This window comes from Zasmidium cellare, assembly GCF_010093935.1.
Source record: "Zasmidium cellare ATCC 36951 unplaced genomic scaffold M409scaffold_56, whole genome shotgun sequence".
Taxonomy (NCBI): Eukaryota; Fungi; Ascomycota; class Dothideomycetes; order Mycosphaerellales; family Mycosphaerellaceae; genus Zasmidium; species Zasmidium cellare.
This window is the reverse complement of record NW_022987000.1, coordinates 64,006-83,323: the sequence shown is the minus strand read 5'-3', so window position 1 is coordinate 83,323 and position 19,318 is coordinate 64,006. Positions and strand designations below refer to the sequence as shown.

General features: G+C 54.7%; 10 protein-coding genes across 10 annotated transcripts; 4 read left to right on the top strand and 6 right to left on the bottom strand.

The window, feature by feature from the left end:
- Positions 1 to 301: 301 nt before the first annotated feature.
- On the top strand, positions 302 to 1,716 carry M409DRAFT_70862 (uncharacterized protein; the record flags this gene model as incomplete). The annotated part of the gene is made up of 4 exons (XM_033818930.1): positions 302 to 626; positions 677 to 1,110; positions 1,165 to 1,334; positions 1,386 to 1,716. 4 exons carry the CDS (start codon positions 302 to 304, stop codon positions 1,714 to 1,716), a joined length of 1,260 nt encoding a protein of 419 aa, XP_033660570.1.
- Positions 1,717 to 1,953: 237 nt separating this feature from the next.
- Positions 1,954 to 3,697, bottom strand: M409DRAFT_70861 (uncharacterized protein; the record flags this gene model as incomplete). The annotated part of the gene is made up of 2 exons (XM_033818929.1): positions 1,954 to 3,602; positions 3,661 to 3,697. The coding sequence occupies 2 exons, from the start codon at positions 3,695 to 3,697 to the stop codon at positions 1,954 to 1,956; spliced, it is 1,686 nt and encodes a 561-aa protein (XP_033660569.1).
- An 856-nt stretch (positions 3,698 to 4,553) lies between these two features.
- M409DRAFT_70860 (uncharacterized protein) lies at positions 4,554 to 5,428 on the top strand (the record flags this gene model as incomplete). Its single annotated transcript, XM_033818928.1, has 2 exons — positions 4,554 to 4,919; positions 4,979 to 5,428. The coding sequence occupies 2 exons, from the start codon at positions 4,554 to 4,556 to the stop codon at positions 5,426 to 5,428; spliced, it is 816 nt and encodes a 271-aa protein (XP_033660568.1).
- A 2,673-nt stretch (positions 5,429 to 8,101) lies between these two features.
- On the bottom strand, positions 8,102 to 8,500 carry M409DRAFT_60606 (uncharacterized protein; the record flags this gene model as incomplete). Its single annotated transcript, XM_033814534.1, has 1 exon — positions 8,102 to 8,500. The coding sequence occupies one exon, from the start codon at positions 8,498 to 8,500 to the stop codon at positions 8,102 to 8,104; it is 399 nt and encodes a 132-aa protein (XP_033660567.1).
- An 823-nt stretch (positions 8,501 to 9,323) lies between these two features.
- Positions 9,324 to 9,761, top strand: M409DRAFT_60605 (uncharacterized protein; the record flags this gene model as incomplete). Its single annotated transcript, XM_033814533.1, has 1 exon — positions 9,324 to 9,761. The coding sequence occupies one exon, from the start codon at positions 9,324 to 9,326 to the stop codon at positions 9,759 to 9,761; it is 438 nt and encodes a 145-aa protein (XP_033660566.1).
- Positions 9,762 to 10,086: 325 nt separating this feature from the next.
- On the top strand, positions 10,087 to 11,244 carry M409DRAFT_70859 (uncharacterized protein; the record flags this gene model as incomplete). The annotated part of the gene is made up of 1 exon (XM_033818927.1): positions 10,087 to 11,244. The coding sequence occupies one exon, from the start codon at positions 10,087 to 10,089 to the stop codon at positions 11,242 to 11,244; it is 1,158 nt and encodes a 385-aa protein (XP_033660565.1).
- A 1,621-nt stretch (positions 11,245 to 12,865) lies between these two features.
- Positions 12,866 to 13,978, bottom strand: M409DRAFT_32154 (uncharacterized protein; the record flags this gene model as incomplete). Its single annotated transcript, XM_033810247.1, has 1 exon — positions 12,866 to 13,978. A coding segment is annotated over one exon (1,113 nt), but the record flags the coding sequence as incomplete, so codon positions are not given.
- Positions 13,979 to 14,455: 477 nt separating this feature from the next.
- M409DRAFT_70858 (uncharacterized protein) lies at positions 14,456 to 15,442 on the bottom strand (the record flags this gene model as incomplete). Its single annotated transcript, XM_033818926.1, has 1 exon — positions 14,456 to 15,442. The coding sequence occupies one exon, from the start codon at positions 15,440 to 15,442 to the stop codon at positions 14,456 to 14,458; it is 987 nt and encodes a 328-aa protein (XP_033660563.1).
- Positions 15,443 to 15,826: 384 nt separating this feature from the next.
- M409DRAFT_37879 (uncharacterized protein) lies at positions 15,827 to 17,320 on the bottom strand (the record flags this gene model as incomplete). The annotated part of the gene is made up of 2 exons (XM_033810819.1): positions 15,827 to 16,672; positions 16,721 to 17,320. Coding segments are annotated over 2 exons (1,446 nt in total), but the record flags the coding sequence as incomplete, so codon positions are not given.
- Positions 17,321 to 17,994: 674 nt separating this feature from the next.
- On the bottom strand, positions 17,995 to 19,131 carry M409DRAFT_70857 (uncharacterized protein; the record flags this gene model as incomplete). The annotated part of the gene is made up of 1 exon (XM_033818925.1): positions 17,995 to 19,131. The coding sequence occupies one exon, from the start codon at positions 19,129 to 19,131 to the stop codon at positions 17,995 to 17,997; it is 1,137 nt and encodes a 378-aa protein (XP_033660561.1).
- Positions 19,132 to 19,318: the final 187 nt, after the last annotated feature.

Here is a 19,318-nt window from a genome sequence, read left to right as displayed (position 1 = left end):
TAGTGCACCCGCCATCGGCTAGTGCACTGCTTAGACCCAGACCTATCGCCTTTGGCCGAAGACCTGATTCGGCCAACCGACTTGTAAGCATCATTGCAAGGCCAATGTTTGCTATGTCTTATCTTCACCCCATCAGCACAACAATACACCACTTGAAACCTCGGAAGAGTCGTAAGATTCGAGTTGCCGCTTACTACAGCTGACGTCGGGTTTGACTTCACAAGAATACAGTTTCTCGCTCCTCGAACACAACAAATTGGAATTGAATCACAAGAAAAGCAAACATTGAACTAAACCAACTATGCCGGAATTCGCATATGGCTCAGGTCCGCCGCAGCCTGTTCCTCCTATGAAACCGCAGCGAGTGGCGGATGGAGTCACTCTTGTCAGGCCTCTTTCGCGAAAAGGCGTCGGACCAGGAATGATCATTCTCTCGCCCAACGAAGAATCGGCGTCGCCTGTCGAAATTGAAGATGGAATCCCTTCGTTGCGGATGAAGTGGGCAGAGGAAGGGTACTGCGTTGTTGAGGTTCGAGCTCAAGCATCGTCTTCTGCTTTGAAGGCTGCGGTGGCAGCTTTGAGTGACTGTCGGGAGTGTGAGCCGAAGGAGAAGATTGGGTTGATTTGTGAGTCGAATGATCTGATATTCTTCTGAAGTTATATTGACGTTCTGTAGGCTACGACACGAGCCTCTGGCTGAAGGCAGCTTCGGCAATCGAAACCCTCAAAGACCGCATCGTGGTTGCTTCTCTCTATGCAGATGCATCGCAGTACTCTCAACTATCCTCTCAAGCATCCGTCCCAACAATCTACCACTTGACCGGCGCATCGGAAACCAAACGCAGCCAGACCCCAGGATCCAAAATCTACGAGTACGGTTCCGGCCGAGAGTGCACATTCCCAGTCCCTTTCCACAAGGACTTCCACTACGCCACCGAAGCAGTATCTCATTCCCGAAACTTGGCGTTCTTCAAGCCGATTATGGGAGGGCCGTATTTCGATCTGGAACTGCTATGGGAGGAGCACACGTATTACGAGTTTGGTGCTAGAGATGTGGAGAACACGATGGCGACGATGGTGCAGGAGCCTTATGTAAATCACATTCCCACTGTAGGTCAGTCCGTGTCGAAGTGTAAGGGGGCATTTGCTAATGGAACCGTGCAGATCACAGGCGGGATTGGTAGGGAAAAGCTCACAAACTTCTACCGCGACCACTTCATCTTCAGCAACCCGCAAGACGCCGAGCTCGAACTCATCAGCCGGACGGTGGGAATCGACCGGGTAGTCGACGAGTTCATCTACAAGTTCAGTCACGACATCACTATTGATTGGCTGTGAGTTCGACTTCCCCCTTTCATTCCACGAGCACTTGCTAACGATCCCAGCTTACCCGGTGTCCCTCCCACCTTCAAATACCTTGAAATACCTATGATGGCTGTCGTGAACATCCGAGGGGATCGGTTGTATCACGAGCACATCACTTGGGATCAGGGCACCGCTCTTCGTCAGGCTGGAGCTTTGCCTGAGAAGCTCACACTGATGGTTGATCCTCATGGAGGCAAGACGAATGGTCAAGTAAATGGGAATGGAGCTTGTGGAAAGGTGACGTATGAAGTCGTCGCGCCCGTGACGGGGACGGACACGGCGGCGAAGATGAGGGAGAAGAATTCGGTGGAGAGTAATCATATGTTTGAGTTCCAGGCGAAGAAGGTGTGAGTGTTGGGGATGAAAAGTGTACGGGGTTGTTGTGAAGCGTCATGTTTGAAACAAATCACTTGAGATGTCGATATTTTGAGGTTAACAAGTTCACTTAGCGATGATGGGATATCGAGAACGACCATGTTTTTTTTTTTAGAAAATCTTGACTTTGTTGGGTAGGTATCTTAACAGAAAATCCACATCCACTACATCTCATCATCACGGCCCTCGACGATCCATATCCCTCCGCACCTTTCAAGCCTTCACAGCCTTCTCCCTCGACTCCAACCACTCCTCCGTTAACCCCAAATAATCATGAGGCCCATAAGGCTCCGTAACATCCGCCCACCCCTTCTTCCGATTCACCTTCAAGCCCAAATCCGTTAACATCAAATCAAAGTACGGAACCGCATCAAAAACGAAATCAGGCAAACTCGCACCGTAGCCGATGGGATACCTCCACTTGCCCCACTGGGTGTGCAACATGACCTCCTTGGTGACCTCAGTGTCGTTCTTGGCAAGGTGAGATAGGCGGTCGTCGAGGAAGGCGGAGATCCAGAGCCCCTGGACGTATGCGCAGATGGAGGTTGAGACGGAGGAGACCATGCCCGCGAAGGCGATGTTGCGGTCGTTGATGCGCGTGGGTGGGACCATGAATCGATAGAGGCGGAATGGGTCGGCTTTGGGCTTGAAGTTGAGAGGAGGTTGGTTCTTGAGTTTGGGGTAGAGTTTGAGGATTTGGTCGTCGTATTGGGTTATGAGGCTGGATTTTTCGTCGGGGGTGTGGTCGAGTCCGATGCCTGCTTTGCCGAAGTTGAGGAAGCGGATCGAGGGTTCTTTCTTCCAGCCTGTGGAGCAGACTAGGACGTCGGCTTCGAGATCGGTGCCGTCTGTCAAGTGGACCGTATATGAGGAGAGGCGTTCGACGTCTGCGTTGTGCACGCGAATATCTCCGCGCTTTACCATGTCGAAGAAGTTGCCGTCGTAGTTGTGAATTGACAAGCCTGATCCGATCCAGAATGCAGTGTTCCAAGGCTTGAGCTTTTGGAGTTCAGAGTTCGTGTCGTACCCATTGGCAGTGACGACTTCACCAGCTAGACCGCCCCAGAACTGATCAACAATGAAGCGTCCGATTGCAGTGCCGTGCAAGAAGTTTCGCATCTTCTTCCCAAGCCAGCTGTCGTAGCCACCCCACGGACAAGGAGAGAACCAACCCATCCAGCGCACATGAAGCAGCTGCTCCAATCGCTTGCCGCCCATGACATACGGATATGAGATCCAGACAGGGCCGTTTCCAGACGGTCGAATGACCATATCAACTTCAACTCCTTCGTTGGCATACGCAAAGGCGACGTCCATCGCAGACTTAGCACCGCCGACGACGACGGCTCGCTTTGAATTCTTGACCGTTTCGCCTTGTCGACAGAAGTCTTTGGCATGGAAATAGGGAGCACCGAATGTCTCGGCTCCTGGGTATTGTGGGAAATTCGGCTGGCTCGTGAGACCTGTAGCGACAATGACTTTCTTGGTGTGAAGCGTCTTCTCCTTGGTCCCCTCGGTGACAGTCTTCACAATCCAGCCGCCGTCGGATGCAGGTTCGAGAGATTCCACTTTTGTATTGAATCTTGTCCTGGAGAAGACACCGAACTTCTTCGCGAAGTCGGTAAGGTACTTGTGCAGGACACGGCCGGGAATGTGGTCATCGTGAGTGATGCCGTATGCCGCCGGGTCCATTGGAAAGTCGGGATACTCATAGCTGCCATGGAGGTTGTTGGATTTCAGTCCTGGATACAGTCGATTCTCTGACCAAGTGCCGCCACAACTGCTTTCTGCTTCGAGTACGAGCGTGTCTTCGGACGGATGGAGCTCGATGTATGTCTTCGCTGATGAGAGTCCAAACCAGCCTGTGTAACATAAGTCAGCTCAGGTGGTTTTCACCTTGAAGCTCGTCAATGATCGCACCTGCTCCAATGACTACCATGTCATGATGTTCGGCCATGGTGGTAAGTGCTTTCTTCTTGACAACAGCACGACAACACCGAGATTCTCCAGAATTCAAAAACTGTGGAAACCAGTCCTCCGTCGTCGTCAGCTCCTTAAGACTGCAAGGGCACACATCCGGATGAAGCCCAAAGCCGTGCTCCTTCCAGCGACTACCGACAATCTTCCAGTTCGAACTGATAAGAGCTGCCAACCATCACCGACTCCAGAGAGGAGACACAGGGCCCATTCAAGCCGCCTGTGCTATCTCGGTTGATCTGCCGCTGGTCATGGTCCAGCCAAAGCCTCCGCCAGACAAGTGCGCGGTCCGGGCTTTCTCTCCACAGACGGACTCCCTTCACTTCACGCTTCTCCGCATCAGTCTCAACTCTATCTACACTTCCTCCAACCCGAGCGCCTGGATACAGCGCCAGTGAAGTCTGATAAGCGATGATGTACCTGCGTCGCCAAGGCAAGTCGCCCTGACGACACGTTTGATATGGGGTACGGACCGAGGTTTCCTTTTCGTCTGGGAGGATATGTCTTGTGCTTCAATTGGTGTTCCTGTGGTTGGAAGTAAGAGATACGAGGGAACGGCGAGCGACTCTTATCAAAAGGCATCGAATTGAGCATTTCCCGCGCTCGGCAGCAACCAGGTCCTTTGCCGGCGTCGAGGTATCCTAGCCTGGAGGCGGATTGGAAAGCGAGGAATACGTCCGTGGCCATTGAACCAACCCCTCTGCGAGCCGTGGGTTTTGAAGAGCAAGACGAAAGTCTGCCCCCAATATCGAAGAACGACCATTCAATTCTCGTCGACTTCAGGACTGCAAAGACACCAAAGCAAAGACAACTTCTCTCCAGCACATTCGATCACCATGGCATCCAAAAGCATCTCCGAAAAATTCAGCCTGAAAGGCAAATCCTACATCGTTACCGGCGGCGCCATGGGTATTGGCTACCACATCACCAAAGACATTGCTGAAATGGGTGGCAACGTTGCGGTACTGGATCTACGGGACTCGCCACTGGAGGATGTGTACGGCCTCGCGAAGAAGCACAATGTGAAGGCAGAGTACTTCCAAGCAGACGTGAGCAGCGAGGCGAGCTTGAAGTCTGCTTTCGACAAAGCTGTACAGTCCTTAGGGAAGCTGGACGGGATTGTGACGGCGGCTGGTATTGCTATCGACAAGCCATTTGTAGATCAGAAATGGGACGAAGTGAACAAGGTGATTCAAGTCAACGTAAGTCCACCCCCTCTCCAGAAGTCAGAGCAACCCCCTGAAGCTGACATATCTCCCAGGCAATGGGCTCCTTCTTCGCCGCCCAACTAACCGCCCGCCAACTCCAACACCAAAAAACCCCCGGCAGCATCGTCTTCATCGCCTCCATAACCGCGCACTGCAACCTCCCCGGCTACCGCATGGCGGGCTACAACGTCTCGAAAGGCGGCGTCAAAATGCTCTCCCAAGTCCTCTCCTCCGAACTCGCGCCTCAAGGTATCCGCGTCAACTCCATCTCGCCCGCCTTCATCGACACGAACCAGACGCGGGGCGCCAAGGAGCATACGACGCAGGCGGCTGGGGCGTTGATGGAGAGTGCGCCGCCGATGTTGAGGATTGGACAGCCGGATGAGGTTAGTCCTGCGGCGGTTTTCTTGTTGAGTGAGGCGAGTAGTTATGTGACCGGCGCGGATGTTTTGGTTAGTGGCGGGATTCATACGGGGAGGGGTGGGGATTATGACATGGTGTAGTGGAGGGGTTGGTTTGTGTAGAGAGCTTGGTGACATGCATTTCTTGTAGCTAGCAACGAGTGAGCATATGATGATTATCTTGGAGCAACGAGTAAGCAAGTTCGAACCAACGCATTCAGGCTAGAGTACATCCATCAGGTCTAGAAGGAAATTAAAACGATAGCAAAGTCATCACCAAGCTCCACGTCTCACCTGCACCGCTTCACCCTCAACATACCCCTTATCCGGACTTCGACGACAACACTGCCCTCCTTCAGGCAACTTCCCAGGCACAGCACCCATCTTACACATCTTCGCCACAACCTCACCCTTCTCCCCTTGCACCTCTGCCTCCTCCTCGCCATCCACACGAACCTCACTGCGTGAAAGCAGCGACCGTCTCCGCTTACATCTAACCTCATCTACACCCATACAATCAGCACATACTTTCCCCTCTCACAAAGCAACTTCACACTACTCACGAGAATGTAATTCCGAATCCCAAAGCGCAGCGACCGTCTCCATCTTCAGCTCCTCCTCGTGCTTGACCCTTTCAACAGGCGAGGCACATTCGTGATGGTGGTGAGGAGAGAAAGGAGGTTTTTGTTGACCTTCTGCTTCCCGCTGGACGGACAATGGATTCATGCCATCGTACCATAGGGGTCCGTCGAAGGAGTCGATGCCGTCTTCGTAGCTGGTGATTGTGGAGATGTCGAGATGGAGGGACGTGGGCTTGGTTGTTGGGTTTGTCGACATGAGCTTGTTCTTGAAAGTTTTCTGGTTCGAAAAGGTGAATTGCTGTTGCGTGTTGGTCTTTTCATGGTCTTCGGCGTGACATTATACATATCCTCCTGCGCTGTTGCACAGAGCATGGCTTGGCGCTGATATCGGCGAGAACCGGCTTTCACATGGTGGCTTGCGTGATGCGACGTACGATGCCTCTCCGTACAGCATGGTCATGCGCATGCGTATGCGAACATGTCAAGACTGGAATGCGATGGTCTGTAGTGTCAGACACTACCTCTCCTGAAACCAGGAACGTTGCATGGAGACCTTCATTCATCGAGGATTCTTTCTTTGCGGCCCTGTCGTCTAGACGACCGCGACCAGGAAGTGCGTTGGCCTTACAGTGGCACTGTGAGGTGCTTTTTGATAACCCTGTCTCCCTAATCATGTCCACGTTCTTGAAAGAAACACCACTCTGAGTACCGTCGAGTACATCCCGGTATAGAGAAACGTCACGCGACATTCAACTGAGTGGCATTGATGGCATTGAAGATGCATAAGAGAGGATCTTAAAGGACCTACGAAACAGTGGTGCACTTACTACATCCTGTTGCGATGTCGATCTCTCGCGATGTACGCCGTCAAATGACTGACTCGTAACCAGCGTTCTCAATCGAGCGTCTTCATCGAGCAAATGTCGTCGTGCCATGGACGCTTTGGAGCAATCGTGCGCCGGAAAGAAGAGCTTCTCAAGGGAACTGTGGTATGGTCTCACAAAATAGTGATTCAGTACGGAAGGACTCCTCGGATATGGGGTGCTTTGGCAAAATTCGTTTCCTCGTTGTGTCCTCTAGTCCATGAACGTAAATGGAATCGCGCAGGCGCGTGCTGGCGAGCCGCTGTAGCAAATGTTGCGTGGTCCAGACTTCCAGGAACACTCACTATGCGAAGATAGCGCCATGTGTAACGGTGGTCTACCAAACTTTTCTCATGCCATAGCTTTTCCAAAACGGATCCATACTGTAGCAGCGTCAAGAGTTGAGTCGCTCGTTCGTCGTGTCGTACGAGTCTCCAACCAGGCAGAAGAGGCCAGGCCAACGGTCAGGGCGCCTGCTGAGATGGAGAAATGTTGAGAATAGACAGTCAACACCTACTAATAGGCCACTGGCGGCTCGTCAGGTGATACAGGGCCCTCACTAGTAGATGACGATGGAAGTAGTACCGGCGGCTGTTTCACAAAAGCCAAGACTGATGCGTGGGCGGCTACTCACGCAGCGAGGACAGCATCTGCGACAGTGCATCAGATCTCCACCACGGCGTTTCGCATGGACCTACGGGCGACCTGATTTCTGGAGTGTTGTGTCGCAGGTGGATTTTGACGTCAAAGGGTAGACGTGCAGTGCAGGTGCATCATGCAGCTGCAAAGATACCATCCGTGACTCGTGAAGCTCCAGGCTGTGATGCAGAACGAGACAGCACAAAAGTTTCTCCACGTGATGATGGTGGTGGCCATGTCTGCCCAAAACACATGGGTATATTCATCGAGAGCTGATCGACCGCAGTCAGCAAAGCCCTCCGCGCCCTCGTCGGCGATCAAGCGCAAAAGTCACGAAGTGTAACCCGGCTGCAGCTCTGGAGGCGCTCTGGATGGCTCGGCGGGGCGAGTGGTGTCACAAGCCAGGAGGTGAAGGCGTTGCTTTCTCGTGCTCCTATCTCACATTGGCAATCTGGAGACAGGCCAGCACAAGCCTGCAGTTTCGCGAGTAGGGGAGATGCTGCGTGTCCCCAAATCTCTGTAGCTCGATGGTCGCGGACGAATGATCAGCTGGGAGTCGGTGGTGAGAGCTGCCGCGAGCCATGGGACCAAGCGCAAGGATGCAGTCGGTGCAGGCGGGAGGTGAAGCCGGCCTATAACGTTGATCGTATGGCATCGCCAGACGGCACGTTGGGAGCATGCGACGTGGTGTCTCATCTCAGGGGCAGAGAGTCAGGCGGCGGGTGTTGGGTGTGATTGGGCGCGTGCTGCTGTTCGAGAAGAAAGCCAAACGGCCTCCGCAAACTCTGAATCTGCAAACGACTCCCGCTGCCGACCGACCGGGTGGCTGCGCCCGTTGCGCTAGCCCCCTTCGCGCAGCGCACCGCCACTTCACGTCGCTGCCTCCGTGGGTCGTTCAGCTCTTCATTTGCTACACGCTTGAAGATCATTTTTCGCACCACTGCCAGTGCGAGACGATGCCTGACCAGGCGGGCATCCACATCCTGACGAGTGCGCGCAGCCGACGACTCAGCGGCATGTACGTCCAGCACACCTGGCACCGCAGCAGCGCAGACAGGTGGAGCCCGGAATGATGATGCTGAGCTGGACATGATGGCTGGTGGCAGCACACGCATGCATTCACACGCATCTCTTTCGTGTTTGCCACCGGGAATGCCCATTTCTCCAGCATCGCACAGAGCATGGCCCGCCCCAGCCTCGGTGGCAGAGAGGGCGAGAGGGTAGCATTCGCAATGCACTATTGCCCGCCCCACACGCCGTCGTCACTCATTTCGCACGCCGCCAGGTGGTGGTGAGGATGCGGTGCACTACAGCTGACGCCGAACGCTCAATTTGATACGCGAGATTTCAGAAGGGCGCTCCCGGCGCCACAGGGCCCTACGATGCAATAGAGTGCGAGTGGGATGAAGACTATCGAGTCATCTGCGGTGCATTGCAGCAAGCCCCCAGATAGATGGACCGGATTGGGAGCTGATGGGGGGTGGGACAGAGCCCAGAAAGCGAGCGTGGCGATCTTGAGGATCGTCTGGCAGCGCTCCTGGCGTTGCGAGCGTTCTTTGTGCCAGACGACCTTGCAGCAGAGGACACGCCGTGAGAGCGTGTCGCGACGCACGCATCTACTTCCAACAGCAAAGGCTATCCGCCGCCCGCGTGTCGCTGACAAGCCCGCGATGGGCGTCTATTTGCTGCTGGCGACGAGGGAGGAGGAAGGCTTCAAACGTCGGCGCTGGCGCGTCTGCACGCAATCTTCTGAAACAGCGCTTGGAACCTGTCAGTCTGCCCGTTTAAGGCGGGGCTAAAAACGGCCGGCAGCAAGCGCAGCCTGCGCCAGCCAATGGGGCGGCGCGAGGCGGGCTCCACCTCCCCATACCCAAACGCACCTCCAAGCCAGCGACCTCCTGCAGCTGCAACAGAATGGTGGTGGTGGATGGCGGCGGTCCCTTGGGCGTGGTGCCTCGATGCGAATCTGCCTTGCCTCCCACGCGTCGAACTCACCCTTATATCACTCCCTCCCAGCATGTCTATCCTTCGCATCTCCCACCACTCTCTCGCTGCAGGAAACAGCCACCGCCTGCACCTAACCACGCCCGCCAGGTACAGCCTCTCGCCCGCTCCGCCTGTGCTGCCACCACCACCACGACCACCCTCGCCCAGGCGCAGTACTACTCTTTGTCCGTCAACCTCCACGCCGTCGCCGAAAAGCACTTGTCCGCTGGCCGGAAAGTCTCCGAGTTAATCTGTCAATCTTTGCAAGAAGCTTCGCTGTTCTCCCGCCAAAACCCAAAGGCTATACCCCGGCACGCCAACCACGACCACACACCGTCATTTCGCCCCTATAGCCCGGCCATTTAGCACCACCCGCGATCGCGTTTCATAATACAAGGTCCTTCCAGCATTTGCCAGGCGCAGTGTTGCACTTCTAATTCCTATTGTCGAGCCGCCGAATTCACTCACGGCCGCCGCACTGACCTTGGTATTGTCGAATTGCCTATTGTGGTCAATTCACATCCTCACGAGGACCTACTATTGTCGATTCGATCAATAGTACCAACATCTTCTGCTATTTATCAGAGAACGATCTCGTCGGTTCCACCGCATCTCGTGCAATCACGTCGCTTCTTCTTGGACCTGTTCATCCACCATATCATCGACGACCACCAACCATACCACCAACGACATGGCCTACTCACCTCCAACTCCCGCGCAGAATGCTGCTGCCCTCGATCACTTCATCTACCTCCCAGTCTCGCAAGACATGATCAACTACTTGGCAGCCAAGGCCGCTCAAGTTATCCGATGCGAAGGCCAACCAGCGAATTCTCTCAACAAGAGCCTTCCACCAACGCCACCTACGACTCCACCTCAGCACCAGTCCAGCTCATACTTCGAGCCTCAGCTACCCTCACTGGAGCTCTTCATCGCTACTCTCGTCGAGCGATCGCATGTGCAGGTGCCTACGTTGATGACGTCTCTGGTCTACCTTGGCAGGCTCCAAGCTCGTCTGCCTCCAGTCGCCAAGGGCATGAAGTGCACCGCTCATCGTATCTTTTTGGCTTCCCTCATTCTTGCTGCAAAGAACCTGAACGACTCATCGCCAAAGAACAAGCACTGGGCGAGGTATACCGCTGTTCGTGGTTTCGACAACTTCGGCTTCAGCCTCACCGAAGTCAACCTCATGGAGAAGCAGCTCCTGAGCCTACTGGACTGGGAGCTGCGTGTCACTGAAGACGATCTCTACTACCACCTCGACCCATTCCTTGCACCAATCCGAACCTGGCAACATCGCCAAGCGGAGAAGCAGAAGATGAGAGATGAGATGGCTGCCCTCCAGCAGCGACAGATGGCTTTGGCTGCACAGCAGCAGCGTCGTGCCGCAATGGAAGCCCCGCGGTACTACGAATCGCCTCGATCGATGGGTCCATACACCTACCAGCAGCAGATGTGCTACGCACCGTCGTCCAACTCTTCATCGCGAGCTCCATCGAGAACACCTTCGCTCTCACCCCCAACCCGAAGCCGATCTGCCGCCTCTCAATCTTCGAATGAGTCTTACACCTCGTCGTCCTCGCCGGCCAGTCTCAACTCGTCCTACACCGAACACATCTACGAAGAGCCTGCTGTTCACATCCAGCAATCCGACGGCCAGACGGCACCTTCGCTTGTCCACATCCAACACAAGGCGTCGATGCCCATCCTTCCCCACGCTCACGCTCTGCCGCTCGAGCACACCGACCAGCAACCCGCCAAGAAGCAGAAGACCAACATCTTCTCCCGCTTCCTGCCCACCACCCTCAGCCGACCTCAGCCACCGCAAATCGCTGTAACCGGCTACTAAAAGTTTTCACGCTTTGATGCTTTCAACTTTCGATGCACACCAATACAATACACCTAATACTGTCTTTACTGGGCCACCACACCAAAAGAAGGAAGAGCAACCACCAGGTCAGACTCTTTCCATTTCGGGTACTTGGAACGGGCGACGACGATGAAGTTCATGACGATGATTGAGGACACTATTACTTTACCCACTACTGTTTTTTCTTGGATTGCATGGCATGGCGAAAGACGTTCAAAAACAGCTCGGTTCGGACTGGATCCTTCTGGGCTTTTTTCGATCCTGTCGTTTTCCTTTTTATGTTTCTGGATTGTGTGATTTGAGGGAAAAGGGTGGCACAGCATTATACCACTTTGAGTGCATGCATTTTTGGTGATTGGCAGGCGGGCGCTTCTGAAGTTCACACGGAAGAATGGGGCTTCCAAGTGCTGGAAGCTTTACTCTTCTTTTCACTTGATGTTGAAGACGACAGATGGAGAGGTGTGAGAGGGAAGAAAGAAGAGTAGAATAGATCAGATCATGAGGTTGAAATGAGAATCTCTTGGACTGGTCAATGATTGTGCATTCTTCTCATTTCGTTGCGATTGCTTGATGGCTTGTCCTCGATTTCTGAGCAGTGCCTTTCACATGCTCTCTGTTCATGGATCTCATCATCCCACCTCACCAACTCCTTGGCATCGTCATCCGCCCAAGCTCCCATGCGATGTTTCAAGGGTTCGTGACTCGAGCAAGGGTCTCCCACCTATACCTGCGACCGGTATATCCTAATTCCAGACCAATGCAACGTCGCGGACAGTCCGAAGCCCTCGTTGGAAAAACTGGTTCCGCTGCTTGGATGTCTCATGAAGCCCTAATCGATCGGGGAGCAAGAAACAAGTGATTGATGAAGCGTCTCATCACGAGTAACATCTATCGACCCTTGTTGTTGGGGGGAAAAGTGCCAGTGCCATGATATCACCGGGCGCCGTGGCTGTGGGCGGTTCGAGCAGGGTTGGCCTTGTCGGAGTTTCAACAAGGAGTCTGGATGTAATGGGGAACCTTTTTCGAGAGGGACTACCCCTCGAAAGTTATGAGCTTCCAGGGCCTTTTTGCATGATTCTAAGGCATCATGGTCTTTTCCATTCTGGAGGTATTCTGACATTTCCTTTGCGGGGGTTTGGAGGGGCATGTGAGTGCATTCACTCATTCACTCATTCACTCATATGCCAAGCCGTTGTTCCGAATTTCGTCCGAACCAATCGATTCCCAGCCGTTGGAGCTATCGCCGCAGTGGAAGGACCCTGCGTGAATATCCAAGGCTGAAGTGACATCTTGAGAAGTGCCTTGTCGACACTGTCGAGAAAATGCAGGCAATAAGCAGAATCTAGATCTACCACCACATATGTCTACTTGCGAGACATCAACATCTCCTTCGACACTGCGTTGCATTTCTCTAGCAGCACGACCTTTAAGCCAGTGTCGCCAGATACTCCCTCGCTACTCCAATAGCATCGTACTCATACAGCCACTGCAAGTACCCGGGCAACGGGAACCTCTCATTCATATCCGGCTCCGGCTTCCGCCACGACCTCCTCTCTTCCTCGGGCACAGCTAACGCTGCATCGAACTGCTTCGTAGCCTCCTTCAGCGCCTGGTCACGGATAGGTAGGAAATCCCCCTTCGCCCCCAAGAAATCATACCCCTCCCGACTCGCCTGCTGCATTCTCTCGACCCGGGGCTTGCGCAGCGTCTCGAAAGCCTGCGTCGCTCGAGAGATGGGTTTATCATTCCTGTACGCCCAGTCGAGACACTCAGCTATACACGCCGCGTCTTCGATGGCACTATTCCCGCCACTGGCAGAGTGCGGAATCATAGCGTGGAAAGCATCGCCGATCAAAACGACACGGCCATTCTGGCTCCGACAAGTCTCCAGCGGCGGGAGGTCGCAGAGCGTCCACTTCACCGCCGTCTCGATATGCGCGAGCAACGCCTTCATCTGAGGACAGAAGTCTTCGAAGCCCGCGCGGGCTTCCTCGGGGTCGGCGCGCATGCCCCAGCGGCCGGCGGGGACGTCGCTGGGGCCTTGGATCGCGCAGACAACATCGTAGGGCCGGTGGTCGGGTAAGGGCCAGGTGAGGATGTACTTCCCCTCGCCGGTCCAGACGAATTCGTTCCCGACGTCGAGTAACCACTCTAGTTGAGGGTTCCCGCGCATCTTCTCCTTCGGCACCGTACACCGGAAACACTGCTCCTCCCACGCTTGGGGCTTGACGTGTGCAGTCGCTGGGATGGACGCCCTCACGATGGAGGAATTCCCATCCGCGCCGATGATCACGTCCCCGTGGAACTCCCTCCCATCTGCGTATTTCACCATACACCCCTCGACATCCACCTGCCGCACCTTCGCATCAAACACAATCTTCGCTCCACTCCCACCCGCCGCTTCAGCCAGAACCTGCTGATAATCCACACGGTTAATATTCCAAATCTCCTCCCCGTACCCGACGACGGAGAAGCCCTTCTCGTTGTGCGGATTCCGGCCGAGCATCTCGTTCGTGTAGGCAGATCTAAACTCCAGATACCGGTTCTTGGTGACGACTTTCTCGAAGGCGGGACCGAGACCCCAGGCTTTGAGCGGCCGGACGCCGTTGGCGAGGATGCCGATGCTGGCGCCGAATTCGTTGAGGGACGGCGCGCTTTCGAGGATGGTTGGGTGGTGGCCTTTTTGGGCGAGGCTGGTGGCGGCGGCGAGGCCTGTTCGGAGAAGTCGGTTTGTGTTGGTGGTTCGATTGGGGTGAGAGTACTTACCTGCGATGCCGCCACCGACGATGATCACTGAGAGACCGGTAGTCCCATTCTCCTGAGCCGCTGCCATCGTGCTAGAGGCGAGTACGTACGTTGTCGAAACTTCGTCTGCCACGAGCTGAATGTAGCTTCCACGTCCTTTTCAGCTCTTTCAGTTGACATCATCCCCCACTTCGCCGCACTCTTTTGGCCGTCTTGACACGATGAGGCATGCGCCGTCTTAGGAAAGCCGAGTAGAGTAGTCGCACGGTCAGCCCAACTCGGTTACAAAACCGCTTTGTTATGTCATGCATTTGGCGAGGGCACGAGATCGAGAAATTCTGGCGTATTGCGCAGGAGGATTGATCCTGCCGCAATGGAGTCATCACTGTTGATATACGTAAGCTGTATATTTGCATCAAGTGTGCATATGTCACAATCCTTCCATTCAAAGCCCATACAGCCTCGCCCTCTCCTCCCGCCCCAAATCCGCCACCGCGATCCCCGTAAAAACCCCCTGTCCTTCGAAAAACTTCTCCACGCCCTTCCCATCGAGATCATACCGATACACATCCCCTCCCAAATCACTCACATACACATGCCGATTCTTCTCGTCCACCTGCAACCCAATCGCCTCGTGCAAATGCCTCGCCAGAATCTCATACCCCCTCTCCTGGATCCTGCCGAGACTCCCCGCGACGCTCGCCCGGTTGAGCTTGTTGCCTTTGGAGAAGTCGCCGCGGTCGGTCCAGTAGAGCTGTTGCGTGGAGACGGAGAGTTGGAGGTCGATGGGTTCTGGGAGGTCCTCGAAGAGGACTTCAATATCGTTCCGCGTGGATGCCGTGGCGCCCTTTGGGGTTTTGATGTTTGCTCGGAGGATCTTGCCTTTGCCGCCTTTGGAGGGGCCTTTTTGCGTCCAGTAGAACAGGCCGTTCTCGGCGTCGACGCAGATCCCTACGCACCATCTCGCGGCGTCGGAGACGTGCTCGTCGTTCGTCCAGGTGCCGGTTTGGATCAAGACTTCTTTTTGAGTGCCATCTAAATTCGATCGGTGCACCCTCAACCCCTCCCGATCACACACATACAGCTTCCCATTCTTCTCATCGATAGCAAGCTGCTTCGGCGTGTGAATTTCTCCCCTGGAAAAGATATCCTTCACATCATCGCCGTCCAGAGCCGAGGATTGAACAGTACCGTCATTCTTCTCCGGACCTCCCATCTGCGTCCAGAAAATCCGGCCGTCGTTTTGGCCTTCGTGGAGGAGCACTTCGATGCCATCGGGGCGCAGCTCGTGGGATTTGAGCGTTTTGAGGGTGTTGCTGCTTGGAGTCCCGACGGCGATTCTTCCGGATGTCCACGGGTTGTTCGGGTCGTCGGTCTCGTTGCCGACGTTGAAGTCGAGGACGTAGATGACTGATTCTGAAGGGGCGGACATCTTGTTCTTGTTCTTGTTGAGGCTCGTGGTCGTCGAGCTCGGAAGGAGTGAGTGAAGACTTTCAATGTTCTTGAACTCATCTTCTTCTCGAGCTCCAGCGTCATCGAGCATCACTGGTCAGTCTTTTTAGCTTAGATATGCCGGACTCCGCTGATTAAGAGCACTTACAAGCTCTTGCATTGCAGCAAGGTAGGGTACCCACCTGGACGCCTTCCTATTCGAGTCAACATCGCAGCCTCACAGATCATGACCAACCGCGAGTGTACACTTCAAGACTCGAGCATTGGACACTTTCGATGCTCATTCCATTTGCCGAACTCCACCAAAATGCTACACTGCCCAAAATACTCCTAAACGTCCTCGAAATGCTCGAACAGAAACAACTCAAACAAGCCTCTGCCCCTCAGTGACAAACTCGCTCACCTCCCTCGCAACATTCTTATACTCCCCCGGCGTCCACTTCGAATTCTGCAAATTCCAAATCGACAACACGACAAAGAACCTCGCCACCGACTTGCCCTGCATCTGTACGTACGCATCGCTGTCCCCGCTATACGCCAGCAAAAACGGGAAACTCGCAATGATATTCCCGGAGAGCACGCGGATGACCTGGCGCTCGAACTCGATGCGCGCGGCGTCCTGCGTGCGGGCGCTGTCGGCGAGGAGTTCCATGAGGGATTCGCGGAGGGCGATTTGCGAGGCGAAGTGGAAGTTCCACATGTAGGTCAGCCAGACGTCTTGGCCGGTGGTTGGGGTTTGATGGGCGGAGGTAGGGTCGAGGATGTCGGCGAGGTGGAGCGTTTGGAATTCCTGCGCGAGAGTGTCGTAGATGGAGGTGCGTTTGGGGCGCCAGATGCCGTTGATTTTGCTGGTCCAGTCGTCGATGTTGGAGAGGAGGTCGGAGATCGACTGGATTAGTTGGTCTTTGGTGTTGGGGTCGTCTTGGGCTGATGTTGTGCGGGCTTGGGCGCAGAGCATGTTCATGCGCATTATGTCGGAGGAGATTCTTAGGTCTGGACGCTCGATTTGCAGACGTTCGACCCATGCGATTTGTTGAGCTTCGGGTGACTCTCTGATCAGGATTTGGTATGCTTGCAGGCGGTGGTGTGCCGTTCGCCAGATGCCGTAGCTTTCCCTCAAGTGGAGAGGCTCTGTACCTCTGTTGGAGATGAAGTGCTTCACGGCGCTGCGATGTGCAGTGACATAGCCGCTGCGAGCGAGATACATCATCTAGGAACGTAAGTCGACGAAGAAGATCAGGAGTAAAGTCGGACTCACCTCAAAATTCTCAATCAGCAACAGCCCCGCGAGCGTCCCATCGTCAGCGAACCCGCCTTCGCCAGACGTGATCTTGGTCTGCATCCTAGCCAAGGCAGCTCCATACTGGTTCTGCGCTTTGGTCGAGAAGATGACACCATCACTCCCCTTCCGGTCCTTCTGCGCTGCAAACGCCATGGCCTCAACTGCACGTCGCAAGACGCAGTCCTCATCTGCACTCTCATACAGTCTCGGCAGCTCCTTCATATAGCCTGGCGAAGAGCCTCGATTACATGGATACAGCACCCAGTCGAGAAAAAATCGATCGATAGCTCGCTGCTCCAGGCTGTTATAAAGAGACGGCGGTATCTCAGAGCGGGCGAGTTCGTTGAGCCAAGGGTACTCATCTGACGACGGGGTATTGTCCTCTGGGGCCGGTCCAGGCTTTGGAGGGCTGCGACTGGAAGCCTTGCGAGTCCCTCTGGCGATTTCCGATTTCCTCTGGGCGAACTCGTTGTGGTCTCGGAAGACGAATTCTCGTTCTCGTAGGCCTCCTGCGTAGGAGCATTCGACTTTGCGTTTGATGCATCGTGCACATTGCGGCTGGCCTAGGTCACACTGGTCACTCGTGGTCAGTGATGTTCACGAGAGTTGGTGTTGTGTGTCACTAACCTTTGCCTTCAAGGCCCTGCATGGCTCACACGCCCTTCGTACACTCATCCTCAAGCTAGCTTGCAACGACGGTGGCTGAGCGACCTGTCATCCAGTTCATATCGAGCCCGGCAGATCCTTTTGCCAACGATGGCATTGGCCCAGGTGGCGTTATATTGTCCAGACATCGGCCAGAGTCGCCCATTTGTAAAGGCTGTTCACGTTATTAATGCTGCGGGTATATCGGGCAGAGCGCGGCTGCGAACGCGTCTTAGCCGCATGTGGCAGCTGCTGTCGAGCTAAACTTCTCATTCGAAGGACTGCCGTCTCTACTTCTAGCGGCGGTGTCAGCAGTGCTCAATGTTGAGCGTGAAAAGAGGTCCGAGGATCTGGGAGTTGAGTGAACATTTTGCTCTGATGTCGCATTGGCCTGATCGTTGACCGAATTCGGATATCCGACGATCTGGGCTCAACTCCGTTTGGGTATATGCTCTATGTTCTATATCCTATCAGCAATCATGCTAATACCGGCAACCATCTAGATGCCTTCGTATGCGAGTCGAGCATTGCTCGAATACACCCAGTCTCAGACGATCTTGTTGGTGTGGCGTACTATACTGGCCGAGCACGCCGGTCAGCCCTCATTACCAACTCACGATTCCTTTCTCTCTGTCAAAGCCTCCTCGCAGCTGCCGATCAGGCTTCACAACCTTGCCCTGAAGCACAGTATACCTCACCACATTCTCAATGTCTTCGGGTCGTATTCTCGCCAGCCAGATGCATTGTGCTGCCTCGCCGTCTTCTCCTCCCTTTCCTCCCACCCCATTCATCTCTTGCTGATCTCCACCGCCATTCTCCATCTGCTCCTGCACCGTCCTTCTTGGCTCAGACTTTCGATAGACCATCATGTTGGCGCTGTATTTGTGACCGCCGACGTGAGATATGAAGTATATTCCTACACCTCCTGGCCGCTCATCGTCAAGGTCGCGGTAGAGGCCCAGCGGTCGCAGTTGACGTTCGAGTTCTTTGCGAAGAAGAGGTGCCGACTGCCCACAGCGAGCGTCGCGGGTCGCTTGTGAGCAGAGCAGGATGATGTATTTGTGAGGGCAACTCCGTAACGAGAGGCCTGCTGGGAGGTTTTGTGGAGGGGTTGGCAGCGGTATATGAGGCGCAGTTGAGCCATTCGTGAGAGAGCCGTTCGAATCTAAGGTATCGGAGGGCAAAGGCGTGGTGTTGGTTGGAGCGGTGTTGATGACGCTTTTGATCAGGTCAGGCACATGTTTGGGCGTGACGTGGTCGACGTATGTAAAACTCGGCATGAGCAGAACTGTAGTCGGTCGATCCGGTCCATATGGACTATCGTGCTGCCCCTTCAGATCTTCTGGTAGCGGAATATTGCTCGCACTGAGCATCAGCTTCCCTCCTTCAACATCACCACCATGCTTCCCAACAGCCTCCATAACACTGTCCTTCTCATCTTCGACACTCCGCACCCAGTCTGTCTTGCCAGTCGCAACAATCAGATGTCGGCTCCAGCCATTGATGGCGCCGTATAGGTGGTCCTCGTCATCGATCTTGAACTTCTTGGGGTAGGATATTGAGCAGCTCGCGCAGTCGTGCAAGCAGTCATCGCCGTCTACGTCCGGTCTCGTGGGCGGGAACAAGGCCTCGTAGCCTTTGGCTGTGCTGAATCCATCTCCTCGCGGCTTGAGAGCATCTGGCGCGGTAGGGCCAGACACGCGCTCGACCAGGGAGCGAAACATAGTCTTTGCCTTGCCCATGTTGGAATATGGGGGCGCGGCGATCTGATAAGCCGGGGGGGCGGAACTGGGCCGCTGCTCGTAACTCCGTCTCGCAATAGCCGATGTTCCTACGGCCAGTCGTGAAGGGTCAATTGACGGCGGAGCAGGTGGGCGGCCAAGGGTGGACCAGCGAGTGAATGCCGCAATGAATCAGCGCAATTCGGCG